The sequence below is a fragment of the Podarcis erhardii genome (genome assembly GCF_964252035.2).
Source record: "Podarcis erhardii genome assembly, chromosome: 1".
NCBI classification, from domain to species: Eukaryota; Metazoa; Chordata; class Lepidosauria; order Squamata; family Lacertidae; genus Podarcis; species Podarcis erhardii.
The window spans coordinates 76,999,102-77,023,818 of NC_138497.1; the positions used below are offsets into that span (position 1 = coordinate 76,999,102).

The 24,717-nt window shown below is 38.3% G+C and overlaps 1 protein-coding gene across 4 annotated transcripts in view; it reads left to right on the forward strand.

Annotated features, from left to right (window-relative positions):
- The window catches only part of TOLLIP (toll interacting protein), a 39,175-nt gene extending 14,676 nt beyond the window's left edge, over positions 1-24,499 (forward strand). For 3 of the 4 annotated variants that reach the window (XM_081842175.1, XM_081842172.1, XM_081842174.1), the window contains exons 2-7: positions 6,479-6,628; positions 7,866-8,048; positions 10,137-10,289; positions 11,632-11,722; positions 17,045-17,065; positions 21,150-24,499. In XM_081842175.1, coding sequence (XP_081698301.1) covers positions 6,590-6,628; positions 7,866-8,048; positions 10,137-10,289; positions 11,632-11,722; positions 17,045-17,065; positions 21,150-21,364 — 702 coding nt within the window. In that variant the 5' untranslated portion in view covers positions 6,479-6,589 and the 3' untranslated portion in view covers positions 21,365-24,499. The remainder of the gene's footprint in view (positions 1-6,478; positions 6,629-7,865; positions 8,049-10,136; positions 10,290-11,631; positions 11,723-17,044; positions 17,066-21,149) is intronic. The other variant, XM_081842173.1, reaches the window with a different exon arrangement.
- Positions 24,500-24,717: the final 218 nt, after the last annotated feature.

Genomic DNA, 24,717 nt, shown 5'->3' on the forward strand with positions numbered 1-24,717 from the left:
TGTCCCTTCCAACTCTAAGATTCTGTGATAGTTGTGACCTATAATTTGTTTTTCTGCCTTGTGTGTAAAACCAATTGAGAGTGCATTTCATTATGGTTCTCAAGCATAAATACAAGTTTCCCTCCTGCATACTGCTTAAATGTCTATGCAGTATCGTACAGAGGTTTTACAAGTTACTTCTGTCCTCTCTCTGAAACTGAACTGAGAGATGCGTAACATGAAACAAAGGATGAAAGTGTTTTTAAAGTAGACTTTTCTGCAGAGCAAATGATCATATAGAGCAATTTGGACTTGTTATTTATATAACTTAAGGTGATAATTTTGGTATACTGTGTAACTAAGATAAGACTGTCTTATTTTACAAGTTTGTAACCAGAATAGGTCTTTCCTTACACAACTTTACAATATGTTTTAAAAAATAAATGTTCATTTTATTTTAAATTGATAGACATTTTTCTTCATCTTTATTCTTAACATTAGTTTCTAGTCTGTAATTTTTTAAGAAAATTTTTCTTTTACAAATTTAAATAACACATTCGTATCCAATATAATACAAGATTCTTTTAGACTTCCCCCCGCTCCCTCCACAATCCTCATAATTTTAAATTTGATTCACATTTCCTTTATAATTGTATTGCCAGTTAATAAATCTTTACAGCTCTTTTCCCTCTTACAATACCCTTTCTCCTCACAAAGCCTCTTTAAATCCAACTAGCGTTGTCTGTTCATCACAAATATTTTCCAGATAAATCGTAAACTTTCTCCAGTCCTGTGTGAACTTGTGATCTTTTTGGTATCTAATTTTTCCTGTCAGTTTATCTAATTCAGCAAAGTCCGTCAGTTTCCGTCTCCATTCTTCCAATGTTGGTAATTCTTCTTGTTTCCATTTTTGAGCCATTAAAATTCTTGCCGCAGTCACTGCATTTTGAAAAAGTTTATAATCACTTCTATTAAATTCTCTTCCTGTAATTCCTAACAAAAAGGCTTCTGGTTTCTTCACAAACGTATATTTAAACATCTTTTTCAACTCATTATATATCATTTCCCAGAAGCCTTTTACTTTCTTACACTCCCACCACATATGATAAAATGACCCTTCCCTTTCCTTACATTTCCAACATTTGTTACATGTCTTATACATTTTTGCTAATTTAACGGGAGTGATATACCATCTATATACCATTTTCATAATGTTTTCCTTTATCGTCATGCATGCAGTGAATTTCATATTTTCCTTCCATACCTTCTCCCAATCTGCTAGCTGTATATTATAACCAAAGTCCCTGGCCCAATGTATCATAACCGATTTAGCTTCTTCGTCCTTTGTTTGCCATTCCAATAGCATTTTGTACATTTTTGACAATACCTTGTAATCATTATTTATTATCTCTTTCTGAAATCTAGACTCTCCTTCAATATATTTCCTCTCTTTGCAATCCTTTTTAAACATTTCGTTTGTTTGGAAGTAGTGCAACCAATCATATACATGTTTTTTGACTTGTTCATATGGCTTCAATTTCCATTTCCCGCCTTCTTTAATTACAGTGTCTCCATAAGTCATCCAATCCTCTCTCATATTTGTCTTTTTGACACTCATGACCTCCAGTGGGGATAACCAATGAGGTACATTTGGTTCCAAAATATTTTGGTACCTATCCCATATTTCTATTAGGGCACCTGTAAAAATATGATTGGCAAAACTTTTGTGAGCTTTCTTCTTTCCCAACCATAGGTAGGCGTGGGGGGGGGCACGCATTTGCATATTGTAGGACAGTATTCTTCTTTAGCAGAATCATCAGAAAACAAGATGTTCTAGATCCAGCTGTTTGGCAGGCAGTAAAGAGTGATACGGAGTTAATGCAGGACAATTTGTCAGTGGTCTGTTTCCAAGAATGATTCAAAGTGGTGATTTTAACTTTTAAAGCCCAAGGAGCTTGAGGCCTGGATATCTTAAGTACCAATCCCCCCTCCCCCCACAAGCCTCCCCATGCATTAAGATCTGACTTGGAGGCTCTTCTCTGGATAACATAGGTAAGAGAGATGGTGACTGGAGATATGGCCATTTCAGTAGTGCTGTCCTGACTTGGTGAAGGTTTATTTAGCACAGGACTTGGTGAAAGTTTATTTAGCACAGGAAGAACTCCTTTCCTGGTTATGATGTTTGCAGTTCTTGCATTATGTCTTATTTTGTTATTGTGTTCTAAACTGATTTTACTGCTTGCGAATTTTAGCGGTTTTGTAAATGAGTTGCTCTGGGAATTCTCTGGATTAAAAAATACGTATGTTCAGATAAACTTTAGTTTTTCAGACACTTTTCTAGGGACAATGAAAGGCATACTAGTAATGGATGAGGAATTCAGTACTATGCTGCTAGTGATATAGTTGGTCATAGTGTCAGTGTTAGCTGCCAGGGGGAAGTTGAGGAAAATCACTTGCAAAAATGTTTCCTTTTAAAGGCAAGAATGCTTTTTCCATTACAGAATCCACAACATATTGAGATGTCTTTGTATGTTACTTGGGGGTTTTTCATGCTTAGCTGTGATATTCTTGATACTCTTGAAGGAGCCCTAAACTAGTCTTTGTAGGACAGCAGTATTCCTCCTCTTGAAACTTCTTCAGTGCATTTCAGCTCCTACCAGCTGCATTTAATTTTGCTGCGGTCCGGAGGCAGAAGCAGGAGCTGCTGCTTCTGCTAATTAAATTTTGTGTTAACTCCTACACTTCAAAGATGTTATCTTGGAGAACATGAGTAGCTCTCTGCCATATTAAAAAACTGTAGCCCAAGGCCTATATATCCCTGGAAACGATGCTATTTATGAAGACATGTATTTTGAGTTGAGCATTCTAGGGTAGGGTTGCCATATTTCAGAAAGTAAAAACCAGGGCACCGAAGGTTTGTTGAGCTTGCCTGTTACGATTGTCTTTTGTTAGAATCCCTAACATGTTACCTCATTTAGTATAGCAAAAGACTGGTACAGTGTTAAAGTAGGCTTTACCTATGATCTACAGTTTTAGAACTCTTTGCATTGTGGAATATTAAATAAGCACAGTTTTCTACCTTTCCTTTATGTAAGAATCTTGCTCATGTGGCTACTTCAACCCTTGTTTCTAAATTTACTCTGTAATCAGAATCTTGAATTTCATAAATGTTGGTATGCCAATGAGCAGGAGTATTGCAGACTAAAGTTTCATATGAAAAAAGGGGTTGAAATTCTGGTGCACATTTGTTTGCATAATTTTCACAAAAGTAAACATATACTGTAATCCTTCACTGTATTCCCCCCCCCCCAATAGTAAACACTGTCCCCAAATTGCAGCCACTTAACATTTACAGATTCCTTTCTATAAATAAATGAAAATGGTTGGGGCAAAAAAACCCCCCTACAGTACCAAGTAAACCAACTGAATATTACAAATGGGAGAACTGACCCAGAGAAGTAGGTAGCTACTTTTCTTTTGAAATATACCACACATAGCTTTATTTTGGGGACATTTTACTACCTCAAGAAGCATTTGAATTTGCTTTGGGGTAGAAAAATACCCCCTAAAGTTTTCTTACATTACTTTCTTAGTTTCCGTTTACCATGTTGGGGTAAAAAGAGCAAACTTGTTGAAACAAGCAGATTATAGTACTCTGCTCCTGTTGCAAAACACATGTACCTTTTTTTGAGACCCAAGCTACATTGTAGGCACACTTTGTTAGAAAATACTCCACAAAATTTTGTATCTGGGTTTTTTATTGGATGACTTATAAAAATTCATCTCATTTTTCTTTCTTCCAATCCTAAAGAGGCATAGCCAGTGCTTTTTCTCTGGGAGTACGCAGGGGTATGCATACCCCTAAACAGATGGCCAAGCATGCAAAAGGAAGGGAGATAGTAGTAATGGGGGACTTCAATTACCCGGATATTTGCTGGATGTCAAACTCAGCCAAGAGCATAAGGTCAAACAGATTCCTCACTGGCCTTGCAGACAACTTCATTGTCCAGAAAGTGGGAGAAGCAACAACCAATGTTGATGACCTGGTTAGTGGGGTAGAAGTGGAAGGATCATTAGGCGCGAGTGATCATGCTCTTCTGAAGTTTACTATACAGCGGAAAGGAGCAGCCAAGCATACTAGGACTCAATTTCTTGACTTTAAGAAAGCCGACTTCATAAAACTTAGGGAAGTGCTGGGTGAGATCCCATGGACAGTAATACTAAAAGGAAAGGGAGTTCATGATGGCTGGGAGTTTGTTAAGAGGGAGATAGTAAAAGCACAACTTCAGGCAATACCAATGAGATGGAAACATGGAAGGTGCCTAAAGAAGCCAGGGTGGCTATCTAAAGAACTTTTAACTGAGTTAAGATTAAAAAAGGATGTGTACAAAAAATGGAAAAGAGGAATTCAAACAAATAGCCAGCACGTGTAGACACAAAGTCAGAAAAGCTAAAGCACAGAATGAACTCAGGCTTGCTAGAGAGGTTAAAAGAAACAAAAAAGGCTTTTATGGGTATGTTCGTAGCAAAAGGAAGAACAAAGAAACAGTGGGGTCACTCAGAGGAGAAGATGGTGAAATGCAAACAGGGGACACAGAAAGGGCTGAACTCCTCAATGCCTTCTTTGCCTCAGTCTTCTCCGATAAAGAAAACAATGCCCGACCTGAAGAATTTGGAGCAAATAATTCAGCAGAGGAAACACAGCCCAGAATAACTAAGGAGATAGTACAAGAATACTTGGCTAGTTTAGATGTATTCAAGTCTCCAGGGCCAGATGAACTGCATCCAAGAGTATTAAAAGAACTGGCAGATGTGATCTCAGAACCACTGGCAGTCATCTTTGAGAATTCCTGGAGAACAGGCGAAGTCCCGGCAGACTGGAGGAGGGCAAATGTTGCCCCTATTTTAAAAAAGGGGAAAAGAGAGGACCCAAATAATTACCGCCCAGTCAGTCTGACATCAATACCAGGGAAGATTCTGGAGCAGATCATTAAGCAAACAGTCTGTGAGCACCTAGAAAGGAATACTGTGATCACCATAGTCAGCATGGATTTCTGAAAAATAAGTCATGTCAGACAAACCTGATCTCATTTTTTGACAGAATTACAAGCCTGGTAGATGAAGGGAACACAGTGGATGTAGCCTACCTTGATTTCAGCAAGGCATTTGACAAGGTGCCCCATGATATTCTTGTAAAAAAGCTGGTAAAATGCGGTCTTGACTATGCTACCACTCAGTGGATTTATAACTGGCTGACTGACCGAACCCAAAGGGTGCTCATCAATGGTTCCTCTTCATCCTGGAGAAGAGTGACTAGTGGGGTGCCACAGGGTTCTGTCTTGGGCCCGGTCTTATTCAACATCTTTATCAATGACTTGGATGATGGACTCAAGGGCATCCTGATCAAATTTGCAGATGACACCAAACTGGGAGGGGTGGCTAACACCCCAGAGGACCGGATCACACTTCAAAATGACCTTGACAGATTAGAGAACTGGGCCAAAACAAACAAGATGAATTTTAACAGGGAGAAATGTAAAGTATTGCACTTGGGCAAAAAAATTCCACCTAAACATTAGGAGGAACTTCCTGACAGTAAGAGCTGTTCGACAGTGGAATTTGCTGCCAAGGAGTGTGGTGGAGTCTCCTTCTTTGGAGGTCTTTAAGCAGAGGCTTGGCAACCATATGTCAGGAGTGCTCTGATGGTGTTTCCTGCTTGGCAGGGGGTTGGACTCGATGGCCCTTGTGGTCTCTTCCAACTCTATGATTCTATGATTCTATGATTCTAACATTTTGGAATCTACGTTTGGCCTCATTAAGGGGCAGTATTTCAATATGAGTAGGAAAATGAGAGTACCCTTAAACATTTTTTTAGAAAAAAAGTACTGGAGATAGCTAACAGTCACTAGCCACGGTTAGATAAATAATAAAATCAACTAAACTTTATCTTTAGCAGTTAAGGTTGCTATACGCCCAGACTTTCCTGGACATACCCGGAATACTACAGTCGGAAGCAGTGTCTGGGTGGAAATCAGCAACATGTCCAGGAAAATCCAGATGTATGGCAACCCATGTCAGCAGAGTCATTTTTGCTGATTTCCTTTAAAAATAGTTCAAAAATATCAAATATTTTTGTGATCTTGCCCAAAAAGCTCAACCTTGCTTTAGCTCTCCAAATTCTCAAATCAGGTATTTCCCTGTTTCATTGATGTCCTTTTTACCTGGGGCTTGGGAGTCCTAATCATAGTGGTGTCAATTTTCACAATATTTATTATTAAGGATTTCCATTTCAGATGTCTAAAAGAGTCAGTTTTGCATTAGTTGTACATGTCTCATAATGCACCCAGTTCTTCTTGGCAGCTTATGTTGAAGTGGGGTTACAAAGTAGATAGGGGGATACTAGCGAGTTGTGAGTGAAATATATTTAAAAGGACCAAATAGGAGATTGCAGGGTGGAACAAAGAGGATTATATTTTTGGTTTATGTGTTTCTTGTACAGGTGTATATTGGTGAACTTCCTCAAGATTTCCTTCGCATCACCCCAACTCAGCAACAGCAACAAATCCAATTGGATGCTCAAGCAGCTCAACAATTACAGTACGGAGGAGCAATGGGTACTGTTGGGAGACTGAGCATCACTGTAGTGCAGGTATTTTGAAATGTACATGTTAGATGTGGCACATGTTCACATTTTGTAGATTCCTGGGATGTAGTGCTAAATACAGTGTTGTCATAGTTAATATGCACAGACGCTGACAGTAGCTTTAAAAAGAGTTCCAGTTACAGATAGGTAGCCGTGTTGGTCTGCCATAGTCAAAACAAAACAAATTCCTTCCAGTAGCACCTTAAAGACCAACTAAGTCAGTTCTTGGTATGAGCTTTCGTGTGCATGCACACTTCTTTAGATAAGTTCTTGGTATGAGCTTTCGTGTGCATGCACACTTCTTCAGATACACTCAGTGTATCTGAAGAAGTGTGCATGCACACGAAAGTTCATACCAAGAACTGACTTAGTTGGTCTTTAAGGTGCTACTGGAAGGAATTTGTTTTGTTTTAAAAAGAGTATCACTGGTTCCTGGCTAATAAGCAGTTTGCATTGATCTTGTAGGGTACAACTAACTGCATACAGTTTTCACTTGCTATTTATGTTCAGAATTGCATGATTTCAGTGCATATTAGTGTAATCTTCCTATGAAACCACTCATCAGCATCTACCGTGAAGGCAGTGTATAGGAACTGAGAGAACATGTGCTCTCCATCAGTAGGTTTTTCATCATCTAACTTCAGACATTTAACATTTTTGTGGTGGTTTTGAAGTGCTTATTTAGAACATGAAAAGTTTTAGTAGCTCCGTGGTGATTTTGGAATAACTGGTTCAATGTAACTGGAAAATATTTAAATGAAAAAACTTCAAAGATTTTGGAGATTCATTATCTAAGGTTATGCTATTTTTGTCTATGTATACCTTGAAAATGAATGCAGACTTTGTTCTCACAGCAAATAAACCCTATGAACACGTAAATCAGTTGCTAACAGATTACAAAAAAGCCCTAAACTAAACTTGTACAAATAAATCAATATGAACATCTTTTTATTATGGCTAGCATTTCTACTTGGACAAAGTAGATCTGTAGTGTTGTGGGCAGAGTGTATTTAAATGGAATAATTGCAGATTTCATTTGAATTGAGGCATTGTAACTCATTGAGCAGAATACCTTAATTTGAATCTTTATTCAAATCTACTCTGTTTACAAAATTTTACTTCTCAGTGGTTGATATCACCATTAATATGCTGATTGCAACTAAAAAATGTAGACACTTCAGTCTAGGAAGGTGCATGGAAAGCTAATAACAACATTATTAATTTCCTTTGTCTACTTCCTTAGGCAAAATTGGCAAAAAACTATGGCATGACACGCATGGATCCATACTGCAGAATACGACTTGGCTATGCTGTCTATGAAACTCCCACAGCTCACAATGGAGCCAAGAATCCCCGATGGAACAAAGTTATTCAGTGCACTGTTCCACCTGGAGTGGATTCTTTCTATCTGGAAATCTTTGACGAGGTAAGAGCGTTAAAAAACACCCTGATTTGTAAAGAGGTTGGCTTAGGGGAGGAGGGATGTTTGGGGGGCACAATTAGTATGAAGTTTCAGTTCATACTAATTGAGAACATTCTCTTTGGGCCTCTACGGTCATTTTTGTTTTCTGCCCTTTATCCTAGGTAGTCTGTATTGAGAGCTGAGCCTAAAAAAAATACAGAACCTTTGTCTGCTTCCTTAAGCAAAATTGGCAAAACACTATGAAATCTGTATCGTTGTGCTTATGGAAGGGCTTTTGAGCTGTTCAGTGCCTCTGCTAATGGGGAAAGGAGGGCAGGCAATTGCTTCCAATTCCAATTCCTCCATGCAGCCTCCTGTGCCTCCCAAAATTAGCTCCAGATAGCAACTCTCACAGAAATTATTTCCCTTTCGCTATAAATGCAAACACTTCATATTATCAGTGCAAAAATAAAATGTTTTCTTAAACATAAAAATCAGTTCATGCATCCATCTGGTAGTTACTTTTTTCTCCCAAACTAGGTAGCTCCTAGTTCTCATGCTGGTAAATTCTCCAAGGCAATGTTTCACTTGCATGAATTAGGTTTATTTACTTTAGAGCATGGGTGAGAAGCTTCTTGCCAAGTTAGGCTTGTCTCATCTTCCAGTGTAGCCCCACAAGGCTGTTCTCCCTTGGCCACACCACACACACGTCACTCACCTGACATCGTTGACTTTGAGTGGAACAGAAAACTGGAGCTGCAAAGAAACAACCAGGAGCCATAGAGTGTTTTTTTTTATTACAGTGGTACCTCTGGTTGCGAACGGGATCCGTTCCGGAGCCCCCTTCGCAATCTGAAAGGAACGCAACCCATGTCTGCGCACACACGGGTTGCGATTCACCGCTTCTTTGCATGCGTGTGACGTCATTTTGCGTGTGTGTGCATGCACGAGCGGCGAAACCTGGAAGTAACCCTTTTCGGTACTTCTGGGCCGCACCAGGACACAACTTGAAAACACGCAACCTGAAGCAAACATAACATGAGGTATGACTGTATTCCTCTGTAGCTCTGCCCATCTGTCAAATGTGGTCTACAGGGGGTTGGCCATAATTTGATCTGACCTGTTCCCACTCTTCTTTAGAGGCTTTAAGTAGCCATCTGTGTGCATTATTGTAATGTTTGTAAAACAAAATCTTGAGGTTGCAGCCAGTGGTTGAAAAAGCCCATGGCAATTCACACATCCAATATTTTCCCTTATCCTCCTTCTCCCTGTACCTCCCCAAAAACCACTCTCGAAAGTTGGCAGAACTACTAAACATTTGTGAACGGTGTTGCACAAAGCTATAGTAAGAGGGGGAAGGGGAGTAGTTGCTTTTTGCTTTGTAATCTTTGGATACAATGCTTGGAATTCCACACCATTTTAAAATCTCCTTGTTCAGTTCCTGTTTATCTCTTTAACGTATAATGACAATAGAAAAAGTTTGGCACTGGTAAGAGTCTTTGGGCCAAATTCAGCTAGCTAACCCTGTCAGTGGAAAACCACACAAGGATTTCTGCTGGTGCAACAGGGCTTTCCCCCTGCCTCCCTGCCCCAAATTGACTTGGGAGAATCCCTATAACAGCACACTGGTGGAGAGAGGGCAGATTGTTTCATCAAACAAGCAAAAATGCTTGTGCTGATGGACCTAGGCCTATCTGCTCAGCAATAACTTGAATTGATCCCTTTAATTTTATATTAAATCCACTAGGTTTGTTTCATCAAACAAGCAAAAATGCTTGTGCTGATGGACTATCTGCTCAGCAATAACTTGAATTGATCCCTTTAATTTTATATTAAATCCACCAGGTTTGAAGAAATGTTACTTCTTGTGTTTATTTTTCTGTTAATTTTAGTGCTCCAAGTTATCCATGAACCATGGTGTTTCTCCTTATGAGTGGATTAGGAAGGACAATTAGCCTACTTTTGAAGAACAGATGAGAACTTGATTCCATTGAAAGCACAATTATTTTAACTTTAATGTGAAATAGCAAAATTTTAAAACTGATTGTGACACTTACATTTCTGTCCCTTTAAATTCTTCTCCTCATAATTACCTAAATATGAATCTTTCAGCGAGCATTTTCAATGGATGATCGCATTGCTTGGACGCACGTTACTATTCCTGAATCACTGAAACAAGGAAAGGTAGAAGATGAATGGTATAGCCTGAGTGGAAGGCAAGGAGATGACAAAGAAGGAATGATTAATCTGGTCATGTCTTATACAGTAAGTTAATTGACAATAGTTGCTTTAGTGCAGGAGGCAATGAGTTTGCTGATGAAATGGGGCGGAAAGAGGCTTTGTTGGAACCCGAGGCAGTGAACTTCTGAAACTTGCTATATTGAACTACTCAAAGTCTGTTTGATACATGAAGAGAATAGAGAAGTGAGTAGATTACATGTAAAGGTGTATCAGAATTAACAGAACTGCGTATTGAAAGCCAAGATTAACAGAATCTCCTTCCACAAAATCTCCAAATTACCTGGAAATTTTGAATCATATTAATTTTTTTTAATCACTTTTGGAAATTTTGTAACTTACATTTGAAATGCAGAGCAAATGTAACATATCATATTAAAGCCCATGTAGTTCTGAAGAGATTGGTGTTTTTAGTTTTGATGTATCTCAAACCTGGGCTGAGTCTTTAAGCAAAACCAAAACAATTGCAATTTTTCAGAAATTTCAAACCCTCATAACGTGAAAATGGGATGAGATAAAAAAATTTGATATTTAAACTTAGTTTTGATCAGTCAACAAGTGTACAAAATATTAAGAAAATTGGATGATATGAGGTAAAAAAGTTGGATCACTTGATATAGAATGACCCATTGTGTCCAACTAAAAATACTGTGTGTGTTATGGATAAACCTTTGGGAATATGAATATATAAGGTAATTTTTTTTATGAGAGAACAATTATTAATGATGAATGGCACTGAAGAGAATTTTGCTGATGGTCTTCATGTTTTGTTTCTAAACTGGGGAATGATACTTTTCTACAGGAAAATTTGTAAATGAAGCTTATTCCAGTTTCTCACATTGTGAGAAGTAACAGTGTACAAAAAGCAGGGTTTTATCCAGAAGTGGTTTGTCCGTGCAATTCATTGTGCAAGTACTTGCATAATGTAGCACAGTGTCTTCTGTTAGCTCTTGCACACCAATTCACAAAGCATCAGCACTAGCAGAATTTCTTCTACTTTCACATTTCCGGATCCGGGCCACAGAAATTATTCTGAAGCTCAGTATTCGACCTCTGAAGCTCAGTATTGTACTCTGAGTGAAACAGTGCCTAAACTGCCTGCAATTTATCATAAAGGCATAACTTGATTTGAGCAGATGGAACTCTTTATTTATAGGTTATTATAGTTCCTTTGAAATGTCTTTTAATTCAATGGAAGTCATTTAATTTTCTTGGGATGTGTTGGCATTTACTGACTTGTGCCAAAAAGTTGCTTCCTAGCCTTTGTATGGCAGGACTTAAGTGGTTTTTGTGCATTTTCTTGCTGCTTTGTTTTGTTCCTAGAATAATTTTCAAATACTCATTAGTTTTGCTGTCTTTTGATATCCAGTCCTTACCAGCTGCCATGATGATGCAGCCTCAGCCAGTGGTCCTGATGCCCACAGTGTATCAGCAAGGAGTTGGATATGTGCCTATAGCAGGTATGTTACTCCTTTTTCTTTTTAATTTGAGCTTTGAAAAACAAGTCTCTTGGAAATTGCTAATTTAAAACCAGAGGCAGAGACAAGCTCTGTTCTTTGAAGTACCCAGCATTTAAAATCAAACATTCAGTATGAAACTATAATTTGGAGACTAATAAGGCACTTGCATGCTCAAGCTGTTTACAGATTTTCACAGAACTGAAGTATTTATACAGCTGTCAGCGTGGCTACATTTTGAACAAGCCTTAGCGAGCCTTGGGTTTACAACCCACCCACCCCAGGCAATGACTGAGAAAAGATAAAAAAAAACCACTTCAAATTCTCTTTTTAAATGAACCACAGTTTAGTGTGTTGTCGAGACCCAATCTGTGGTTAATCTTAGTTATGGTTAGTGGTAACAAGCCAGCTTCATTAACTGGGGTTTGAAGTTGACTTGTTTCCACTAACCATAGCTAAAATTAGCAACAGTTGTTTGGCATCAGAGAACACAGGAATCTACATTTAATCTAAAGTACCATGTATAAGCCAACCCGAATATAAGCCGAGGCACCTAATTTTACCACAAAAAACTGGGAAAACTTATTGACTCAAGTATAAGCCGGTTCACCACACCACAAACCTGGTGGTGGTGGCAGCAGCAGCAGAGGAAGAACAAGCAGCCCGAAAGGGCTGATTTCGGGCTGCTCGTTCCTCCTCCACTGCTGCCAATAGCAGCAAAGGCGGAGGAGGAGGAAGGAGCAACCTGAAAGGACCCTCACTTGAGTATAAGCCAAGGGGGGCTTTTTCAGCATTATAAATGTGCTGAAAAGTCGGCTTATACTCAAGTATATACGGTTCTTGCTGTAACCACCATCAGCTAGCTGATCAGCGGTTACAGGTAACGCCTCTGAAGTCTGTTTAAGGGAAGTTGTTTGGATACATACTGCATCCTCCAGATGAATAATCTGCAGAGATAAAAATGTTCTGTTTGGAGGAAATACTTTGAATTCAATCTGCTTCCTCTAAGCAGAGAAAAAGAGCCCCCTCACTCCCTAGTGCAACCAAGCCCAGCAGGGCTCCCTGTTGACTCAGATTAGGTGATCAGCACTGACAAGGAGCCCTGCTTGCAGAGGATTACTTGGGAGCTCTTGATTGGTCCCTTGCTGCCATGGCTGTACCTGCACACACCTAGTGTGGTTTGTGGGGGGTGGCATTGCTGTCCAGGTTGGACCCATCCTGGCCTATGTAGGCCCAGCAGCCAGAGGTTCCCCCCACCTCTGGTCTACCATAGTATCTGAATTGGCCTAGTATGTGGTGCACAGGTTTATGTAGTGCTTCAAACAGTATCAAGTAAAAGCCAAACTAATCTGTTTTCAGTGCAATAAGTACTGCTGTGTTAGAAGCATGTATAATTTTTATGTGAATGTCACAGGCCTCCTGTTGGCTTGTATTCATGAAAAGTTTCACATCCTCTCCCTCTCCTTTGACTGGAACAAGTTTAGAAATGTATAAAACATTTATTTCTTCTTTATGTGAAAGAATGGATGTTTATCTGCATTGCTCCATATCTGCACATATACATGGTTGGTGATCAACAGTGAGAACAACTCCAGGAGTAAAATGGATTAAACCAGCAGCTTGCCTTCTGGTCTATTGATTTTCCTAGTATTTAAAATTATGTGGAAGTAGTGGGCTGTGTTTAGGGTACAGGAAAACTGTGTGAACACAAGCTCTCCTATCCCTCGTGCACCAAAGTTCTTGCCATGCCATTTGGACTTGTACCTCCATAGTGAGTTTTCTCCTATTGCTCTTCAAAAATTATTTCTCCCTGCAAATCTCTCCTTATCTTGCATTCCCTGTTTTCTGGTGCTACTGTGCATAAGAATATTTAGCCTTCTATAAAAACAAATTTTCAACTCAGTATCCATTATGGAGTTGGGATGGCAAGATGTCAGCTTCTTCAAAGGCTGAAGCTTTATGACATGTCTCACCAATATGATGATGTTCGACAAAAAATTGTGACTAAGGATCAGACTAAAGTGCATATTTCATCATTTTTTCCTAAAATGTTTTTGTTGGGCATGATTTGTATATTCAAACATTTACCAAACTTCTGATAGTTGAGACTTTATAGCCTCTCTGCCTACCGCCTTTCTGTCCCCTTTCTACTTTTTTTAAGTATCAAGTGAATGCACACAAGATAAATACACGTGAGTTGCGAGCTTACTGTACACGGTAATAATAGTGATCAATTTAAATCAGTCATGCTATCTTTCTAGCTACGCTAGCCTAGCACCTGTACTATGAAATAATTCCAAATTTGCTGATCACTCTTAGTTTATCAGGGATATTGTCACAATTGAAGCTTATGTGACAGTACATATGTTAGTCTCTAAGGCAGGCATCCCCAAACTCAGCCCTCCAGCTGTTTTGGGACTACAACTCCCATCATTCCTGACCACTGGTCCTGTTAGCTAGGGATGATGGGAGTTGTAGTCCCAAAACAGCTGGAGAGCCAAGTTTGGGATGCCTGCTCTAAGGTGCTAGACAGTCTCTAAGACTGTCAGTTTGATGCTATGCTACGCTGTAATCTACCTGTGTATTTGCATGGTTATATGTCTATATATTATGATGGAATAAAACACTTTGAATATTTCATACCATAGCATTCAACTTTTTGTTGGTTCATTTAGCAAAATGCCTTTTAAATTCACTTAAACCAGGGAAGGAAATGGCCCATGGGCTGTGTTGGGCCCTTGCTCCGTTATCCCACTAAGCAATTTGGGGGCAGGGGCAGGAAGACTGAACAACCCTAGCTGAAGAAGTTAAGTCATCTCTGGCTTCATTACTAATCAGATACATCATATTGCTTTTAACTGGTGGATATCTTTCATTCATAGTTTCACTTTTCACTTAAAAATATGGGGTGGCACTCAATGCTAGTAATACACAAACTTGACCCATCGAAATCATTAGCCTTAAATGACTTGTCCATGTATTTCAGTGGAGCTACTCTTGAGTATGACTAACATTGGATATGGTCTCTGGTCATTAAAATGATTAGTCCATTGTGGAGCTATTAATTTGGAAAATCTTTTTTATTGATCTCTAGAAGGAAATGCCTTTTTCATTGTACTTGTTCTTAAATGAAGGCCTTAGCTCCAGCAACTAATATATATTTTGTTTAAAAAGTTTTTAAATACTGAACAATTGGCTTCAAGCCTTTAAATATCTATGGTATATTCTACCCAGTCTTTAGAACCCCTTCAATAATAAATCTTACTTTCAAAAACAAACTGGTCATTTGAATTTGACTGCTGTAAACCCAAATTATTCAATCTGCCAGATGTGATAGAGAATGTCTCCCTCTTACTTCTACTTAGCAACTTGCAGTATTGTAAAAACAAGGGCATAACTTTGTAGTATTGCAAAACTCAGTTACCCTATATTTTGATGAATTGAAGAGCAGGGTATGTACATTGTCTTGCATATGTGTATGGAGTGTTTCTGCAGTGAATGAATAAATATTACATTGCCAGTAGCATGTATTTTATCATACTTAGAAAGCTTCAGTAGTGTGCTTCTTCAAGCCTCAGTTATGAATGAGATCCAGATGTCCTGTTAATAGCTCTGCAATCTTTATTCAGCTTATGCATTGGTGATATTCCTCCTCTGGGTGTCTTATTACAGCGAATAATGTAGTATGTATCAGAATCATGCAGTCCATATTTGAGAAGAATGGTTCATTGCTGTCTAGTTCTTAGTATGATGTACAACTTCAGCCTTTGCATGGTCTGTTGAAAGGACTGAGAAGTATAAAAAAATTCTGGCACTTTCACAGAATTTAGCCTTTTAACCTAGGCCATGGGTAGACAGTGTGATGCCTTCCATATATAACACCATAGACAACAACACCTATTGGCCCCAGCCATTATGACAAGTTGTCACTTAAACCATATTGCAAGATTGGATGGTACTCTGCTTGATTGCTGGGAAGATGTGATAGATAAAGCATGCAGAGTGATTGAGGTTTGGCTTAGGTTCTAAAATAAGGAGGAAAGAGATACCAGTGGTGAGTGAGAAGTCTTAAATTGATTTGAAAGAGTCTTGATGCTGACTGATCTGTGTGACTGCAGACTTAGAGACTGGACCTAAAGATCAGATTCTGTAGAGAGCCAAAGGCTTTTGCTGATGAGGGACATTTCACTCAGAGCTGTGAACTGCAAATGTGTGGCTTTGCAGTTGCCATCAATTAACAGGGTGTTTGTGATCTAGGAACAGGATAAGATGCTATCATGCTGAGGAAACAGATACTTAGCAGGGGGGATATAGGCACAAAGGGGTTAGGATTAGTTGTACCTTGGCAGGAAAAGTAAACAGAGATGGACTGAAAAGGGGCTGTGCAAAACAGCCCGTGATGCCATTAAATATTTGTAAAGAAGTGAAGGATACCCTGTTGTCCACCCTCTCTGTTGTATGTATATGTGTGTGTGTGTGTGTGTGTGTGTGTGTGTGTGTACACACACACACACACAAATAAAAACAGTATGTGTGATGGATGAAGTACAGAATGTCATCTATTCAGTCTCATTGACTCATCATTTTCAAAGGTTTCAGCAATTAATTAGATAAAATGCATCTTCTAAAATTCTGTAGTACATATGCAGTAAAAAGGTTGGACACCAGGTGTTATCATGATCTTCCAGCTGTAGACAGCAATACCTAAATTGTAATATGTATTTAGTTATGTTATTTGTAGAAGTTAGGTTTTCCACATTCGCAGGAGGAAGTCTAAGAAGTCTTTATTCTTGGATAGTAGAAATGGTTTTCTTCTAACAATTTTTATAAACTGGAATTATTTTTTTGATCTCTACCCACCCATCAAAGTAATCAACTTGAATTATGAAATTTATTCTTCATGTTTGGCATTGTTGGAATCTTACTTCCCCCATTCCTTTTACCACGTGAAATATAAGGGTGGCTAGATGTAAAGAAGTGTGCTTATGTGTGGCAGGAACTAGGACGACAGGAACTCTGATGATATGGGCAAGAAGAGAAATAGACAATTTGGGACAGTATGGTGTCCATAAAATGGAAATGGTGGACATTACTTAATCATTTCATAGGATGTAATGACATGGGGTAAGTGTAGATCACTAGATGTGTTAGTGAAAATATCCATAGGATTGCATGTTGCTGTTTGAAACAGCAGGCAGAATCCTGGCATCTAAAATCTGTAGTGTGTCCGAATTCAGTCTCCTTGGAGGAAATTTCCTAGCATTAAGTAGAATAATGCCTGTTTTCCATGTTTTATTGCTTTCCCACACTTTCACCTGTCCTCAGGGCTTGAATACTTGGCTCTGGGTAAGTCTTCTTAATTCTTTTTGCATCCCATTCAACAGGAACAAGAATTATGCATGAGATCATGCAAACTGCTTTTTATTTGTATGCAATATGTTGCAATACAAGAAATTGCAGGTGGATGTCACAATACACCAATTTCAGAATTATTTATTTTATCCTATGTGATTTCAGTGGGAAACAAAAATGTGTTAGAAAAATGGAAGGTAGTTCTTCATACAATAACAAATTTTGTTATTACAAATAGTAGGTTTATTTATCTTAAAGTTGGCAGAAGTTTCTCTCCAAACTTTCCATTAGTGTTCTTGATGACATTAATATATATATTAGCATTAAGTTTTGTGTTGTCACTTTTTCCATACTCATTTATCACTCTATCCCCTGACAGACCTACCCCTGGAAATTTGTATGACTTCACTTATTTTTAATAAAAGAAATTGATTGCATTTGCAATAAGGCTCCAAAGTTTAAAAGTTATTTATCACTTGTCTTGTGAATTTGAAGGAGTCTGAACTTGTGCACTTTTGAGTAGGAAAGGGATGAACCTAGCAGAATTGTTTCTACCTTAGGGAAGAGATAGCTGCTGTCAGAGGACACATAGTACAAATAATCCTTGAATTAAATTAAAGTAGCTTTTCCATGCTTGTAGTCACTCTTTGAAAGGAGGGCTAGTGCCTGAATGTTCATTTTCCTACTCTGGGCCGGAGAAAGGACTTTGTGAACTAAGAGATGGTACCTCTAGCATGTCTTAGTTCCTTTTGAACATAATAACAAAAGAAAGGAGTGTCAAATAGTACCTTGTCTTCCACTAGTCTGTACCATTTTTATATGTTTCAGTACACGTTCTATGTTCAGGACCTGCCCTATGCTGTTTTCAAAGATGACTTCTGTTTCGTTTGCAGAAAAGGCTTTTCCTGAGCAGGCATGGCATTGACACAGAGTTGTCAAAGTAACCATGAATTTCTTACATTGCTCCTATGCTAAATCTGGGCCTAGTTCAAGTGAGAGCATGGCCAATTTAATGCCCAAGCTTAACTGTTTCCATTTTCAACCATTTTACCTTGGTTCTGGATTTCTGTGCTGAGGAGGATGGTGGTTGCGCTACAACACCAAACAATCTTAAAATTAAAAGTTGTAAAGCTGTGGAAGGGCAAAAATCATATCCCATTGGGTTCTCCAGTAAACCATCTTGTCATTAATTTGCTTGCCTATTGGATTTTAAATCATCTGCTTTCATCTTTGCTTTTGATCAGTTGCTCCACAGATAAGATCAGTTTTGCAGTGTTATCAACCTGGCTTTTCCAAACCGCCTAAAGACAGATTGCACTCACAAAACTGCTACTGGGTACTTAATGCCCATTTGACTGTGATCTGGAACGTACACACTTGGTCAATATTCTTCAGTGACAGATTAGTTTTTTATCAACTTGTGGGCAGGGATGGAACCTGCTAATTTGCTTCTTTAAAAATAACTACTTTGAAGTCAATTTCATCGGGGCTACCCAACACTGACTGTAATATGGGACTTGTCAATTGCCTCTGAGGAGTTCCTAAGCTCCAGTAACTATCTGGCTTATTGCAGCAGTGATTTGCAAGTCCTATTTGTCATGTTGCCGTAAAAATGGGGGGGGGGGATGAAAGCTACTTAGGCTGCATTCCCCCTTTCTCCTTTGTAAAATGTTGTGGCCCATAGCGCAACACAGTATGACTTGAAATCAGAAGGAGTATTGTGACATCCTCACTGTTAACTGCAGTATAAAAATGTCCAGTCAAGTGTCTCTTTTCTCATTTAGTAAAATGTTCAATGTCCAGAATTTGGAGCAGGCACAGGGTGGAGTTGGGGGATATAATGCAACTGTTAGCATTTTTATCTGTCCCGGAATTATTTCTGACCTCCATCATAGGTATTAGAAAGTCTTTAAAAGATAAAGAAAGTATGGAGCAGCATTTTAAGTAAGATACAGAGATGCTCATGAAAGTTAGATTCCACCCCTCCTGTTTGTGACATTTGAATGTGTTCCACTGATAAACATTGATAGCTTTGACTTTTCCTTAGGAAATTTTGAGGGGGTTAGGGTACTGGGATATGAAGGCACTTGACTGTACTAGAATTTTGTTTTCAATTCTGCAGTATTTTCTGTACAACTTGAATACATTTATTTTCAAGTCAGTTTTCATTGCTTGTTTGTAAATAGCCAGTGTGCATTATCAAACACATTGCCATTTTTGCATTTATGTTTTATTAAATGCCAGTGCTTATGCCTGAATGCTTCTTGCTGCAGCCATGCTGGTGCATTGAGACCAAACCTGTTTCATAAAATTTGAAATACATCCTTTGTAAGTAGGAAATAACATCCCATGAACAACTCTGTGTACATTGAAATACGTATTATTCAGTACTAGTGTTGATCAGTTTTAATTCAGGTAGGTTATTTCATAAATAACTGAACTGTCTGTCTTGTGATAAGAAAATAATTTTAATGTTACTTTTATTTTAATTGGCAACATTTATTGTCAGATTATTAGGAGCTTTGTTTCTTGCACAGAATGAAAATCACAACAAATTCTGGTATACTACTATTATTAGCTTAATCAAATGTCTTAAATAATAGAAGAAAGCTTTTAGACTCACACAAGTGTATTCTTAAGAGCTGAGTTGTGCCAGACAAGAGTATACAACTATTTAGAGCTGGGTTGGGAAACTGGAGCCAGCTGGCAGCAAAAGCTCCTTATTTCCCCTACCCATCATGGGCAAATTATGAGAGGCGAGCTTACCCACTTGTCAATCACTTAATGTCAGGTGATACATTTTTGCATAATGCTGTTGACACACCCCTTTGAGGAACTGCTGGTTGTTGGTACTTGCATAACTGTGCACAGAAGTGGGGAGGATCAATGGGTCATTGTGCCTTGCATAATGATGTATACAGAAGCTCTGGCGAACCCCTAATGGTTAGCACTTGCAAAAAACCATTTTTGCCTAACTGTGTCTTCCTGACCCACACTTGATGTCATATATGTGGCCTAGGCCTGCAGGCCACGGATTCCTCACTGCTGATCTACAGGCTTGTGCAACTTTGGATGAGGTCACAGAATAATCTGAAGAATTCAGCATGGACTTTTGGCAGTCTGGATTGCAGCTAATTTGAATATTATATTATACTTCAACAGCTTCTCCCAAATAGTTTTTGCAATGACCTCTTCTCACAGTCCTGATAGTTATATTGCATTTTGTCAACGATGGAGTTATCACCTAGTCTATATAGTGACTAAAAACAAATCAATTAATTTATACATTTGATTTCCAATCAAAAACATTTGTTCTGATTTTTGCTTTTACTGGCTGTAACGTCAAGATGGTAGGAACACCTCTTGCTAACAATATCAGCTAGTGGAATCATTAACATCTTGTGTCTTCAATATCATTATTACTTCTCCAGTAGTGCAAATTGTGGCTGATACTGATGCATTTATCTGTGGTTCAAGGTTACCTTTTTATAGCAAAATCCTGTTCACTATCTAAGCTTAAGGTTAGGGGCAGGAATTGTATTAATAGGATCCAGCGTGAAATATTTAGGAGGCAGTATTTTCTGTTTAAGCACAAGGACTGCATGGGACTAACCAGGCTTTTCAGATTTTTGGCATTAGCTAGTTTTTAGGTGCTTGGCAACTTCCAGTCTTGTAAATAGCTAATTTTCCAAAATAGCAAATGGGCTCTTTAATTAAAATAGTTCATTCTTGCATTTGTTTGTCTGTGATTTTACATCTAGAACATAATACCATTACTAAACAGGAAGATTTTACCCACTAAACACTTTGAACTTGTGGAAAGTTGGGCCTAAGAGTCGTATTAACCTAGGCATGGGGAATGTTTGGTCCTCCTGATGTTGTTGGACTGTAATTTCCATCATCTCTGGTCATTGATGCTGCTGACTGGGACTTGAACAGCATCTGAAATGCCACTGGTTCCCTATCTCTGTCTTAACTGTGCTTTAACTCCATGAGTTTGATGGTATTTGAAAGCTATTTCATCATTTAAAAAAAAATACTTGCCAGTCTTCCTCAACTGTCTCTTTCTATTTTCCAGGAATGCCTACCGTTTGTAACCCAGGCATGGTACCTGTGGCAGTTCCACCTCCCGCTGTCAACCCTCAGCATGTATGTAATGAAGAGGATTTAAAATCTATCCAGGACATGTTCCCCAACATGGACAGAGAAGTAATCCGTTCAGTGCTAGAAGCCCAGAGAGGGAACAAGGATGCTGCTATCAATTCCTTGCTTCAAATTGCAGAGGAATCTTAGACCATCTGCTCATTTTCCATCTTCATTGTTACCCTTACTTTTGATTTGCCAAGCCCAGGGATTTAGGTAGAGGAAGAATTTCCTGAGAAAGCATCCTGTCTGAGAGATTGTGTTCCCATTTTGTTGGTGGTGGTTGTTGGACATTTGCACATTTTGTTTTTACATATGTTCTATAGAAATCTCAGCCATTTTTATTAATATATCAGTTCTGTCATGTATGGCTGCATTGGTTTGAGAGGTGGAGTTGGAGCATCTATGCTGCTTTGTTTCCTTTCCCCATTTTGGAAAACAAACACACACAAGCTTATTCACCTAGTTTTGACACTATGCATTCTGTTGTCATAAGAGGTTGAGTGATCACAGCAGACTGCTGTTCAACAGGGAGTTCTCTTAAAAGTTCCCTCCTATCAAAATAATATTTGTCTGAAAAGTGATTACACAGTGCCCTTCAGCAGGTTCAGCAATTTATAACAATTCTTAGTATAGACAAACTGGCTTTCCTGTAACTTTTGTGATCTTTCTAATGAGAGATTCCATTGCTTAACCTATTAATCGGGCACCAATGCAATATATTTGTTGAGTTTTGTTTGTTTAGAGATAGCTACTCTTATCAGATGTGCTGCTGTGCATCTGAAATCTGAAGTTAATTATTTCTCGGGCCACAGTAGCAAAGACTGGAGGAACAGGGTTATTTCCTAATATGCTATTGTGTTTACTTGCACTGTCCTTGCTTCTACATTTGTGAGACATTCAAAAAGATAAAGGTGAGAAGATTTTATACTTGGGAAAATTTGGCATCACATATGATCAGTTACCATAAAAGAATAATAATGCTTTTAAAAAAAATTCATTTTTCATCCATAATCATTTGTTATGGATGAAATCTTCTATTTTTCCATTTTAAGAAAAAAAAATTCAAGGCATAATACCAGTACGATATACACAGTCATTACTCATTGAGTACCAGTTGGCCTTAATTCCATCAAAACTGAGGCCTGTGAAAGAATCCATTGTCACAAATGAGGCAAACCAAATTTAAAATACAATCCCAGTATGTTGGAAGAGGGGAATTGTACATATTCATTGTGTATTGTTAGACCTGCAGAACTGTAGAAGAGGACAATTTTTTATCTGTTTAATCTGTTCCTTTCTTGTTTGGCAAAAAAGCAAAGTAATGCACTTTAATATGCACATTTTTTCTAAATGTGCTATTTGGCTTATTGATGGGTTTAAAACATTTTAATTACTTTCTGTAATTGCCAGCCATACTTTGTACTTTCTCAAGTGTTTGAACACAGTTCAGACTCTCACATTGGTTGTGACTTTTATCACTTTGGAAAAAAAAGTGTGCATGTTTTTTGTCTCTCCCCCCCCCCCCCCAATTCCTGCTCCGCTCCTTCAAGCATTCAAAAAATTTTCCACTAGAATACTTCATCATATCATCATAAGTACTCCTGGCACAGCCAGCTTATAGTTCAAATATTTATTTTTTTAATGATTAAAATATAGGGGAGGAAATGATTTTTAAATACAGTACCAAAAATTTGTGTGTTTTCTTTCTGTTTGTTGCTTAAAACGTATGTATCCTTCCATCTAGCTAGCAGACTTGCATCTGTGAGCATTTATTCCCTCCTCCGCCTTCCTGTCCTTCTGTTGCTTTTTAAATACATGAATACAATCTGCTGCAATGTGTGTATTTTACAACATCCTCTAGATCAGTCTTTAACAACTTGATGCCCCCCAGCTGCTTTGTATAGCTCCCAGCCAGCATGGCTTTGGGCAGTTGTAGTCCAAAACATCTAAAGGGCACCAGACTGGCAAGGGCTGCTCTAGACCGAAGAAGCTTGTGTGTCCATCAGAAAATTAGCTTGGATACTTTCTTCATATTTTACAATACTTTCAGATCAAACTTTTATCTAATGGCATACATTGTCAGTAGCATCATAGTACAGGTAAGTCTTGTGGTATTTGTGAACTAATAGATTTTGAGAACTCAGACGTACTCAGCGGAAAGTCTGGAATAACAATTTGATGTTTGGAAAAATCTGCTGTAGCATTATACCCATAGAATAAAATGGACTGTGTAGTTCTAGAAAACGACATCCAAGTACTTAAATAGAATAATTATTAAGATTATTCTGGAGATGGTTTTAAAGGGTTTCTTTTAGTTTAGGGAAGATCCTGAATTGTAAACGCAGTGCAAACAGTTGAGAATGCACTTTCACAATAAAGACATAAATAGGAATGGGAGTGTTATGACTAAATTCAGTTTCTGGAAGGTACAAGGATATGAGACCTGTGGAAAGTCTGGGAAGCTTTAGTAGTGGTTGTTAAGCTGCATTTTTAAACAATAGAGCAGAGAGAACAATCGAAGAACATGGGTAGTAAATATGATAGATTGCTATTAACATGTTCCTCTATCATGAAGAAAACAATGACAACACCCAGTCCTGTATTAAATTAATGTCCTGCATTCAATGACTACTATGTATCATTAAAGTTGAAAGGGGTAATTGCAAGCATGGCTACAGTTATATGCATATCTTTTCTTGATAACTACTGGGATTTCCCCTGATCCTTCAAACATGTGTTTGGAAGTAATCCCCATGGATTTTAATGAAATTTGCCTCCAGATCAATGGGAATAAGATTGGGGTGCAAGTTGCTGATGTGGGAACATCACCTGTCAAGTAAAAGAAATGCTGTGCAACGCACAATTCTCAATACAATTTTTCATATGCTCCGTTTAAATGAACAGCATGTTCAGCTTTGTGCATCTGGCACAGCATTCCTCCACAGCCGGAAGAACTCTGCTGAAGACTGAACTGGTATTCGCACTAGCTTCAAACCTGCCAAGGACCTGTGAGTGGGTTAAATACAGGAATATTTTTGTCTAGCTAGATGCTTGCCACCTTCTTCTCTACTGCTGTGTGAGTGTGTGCTGATGGTTCCAAGTGTTTCCCTTTGCAGATATTATTGCTTGCGTTGACTGACCTGTAATACTGTATAGAGGATGTTTTGCTGTAATAATTCTGAAGACATTGTTTTTTACTGTATTGAGGTTCAGATGTTTGTCTCTTGCATTGTAAAATATTTTATCCCATTCTATCTAATTTAATAAATGTGTACCAAACCATGGGAAAGTGTTTGTTTTTAATAGGCGACATTATGTTCCAGAGGCTGGGAATTATATTAAGTGAAATGTAGACAATTTTTAAATCCAGCTATTACTCATTGAAGCTAATAGGACTAACCTAAGTCTGTTGCTGCATTGAGTAAAACACAGCCCAAAATATTGTAGACCACAGAGGCTTTCCTGGTATTTGTTTATACTTAGTGGAATATCCATACTCC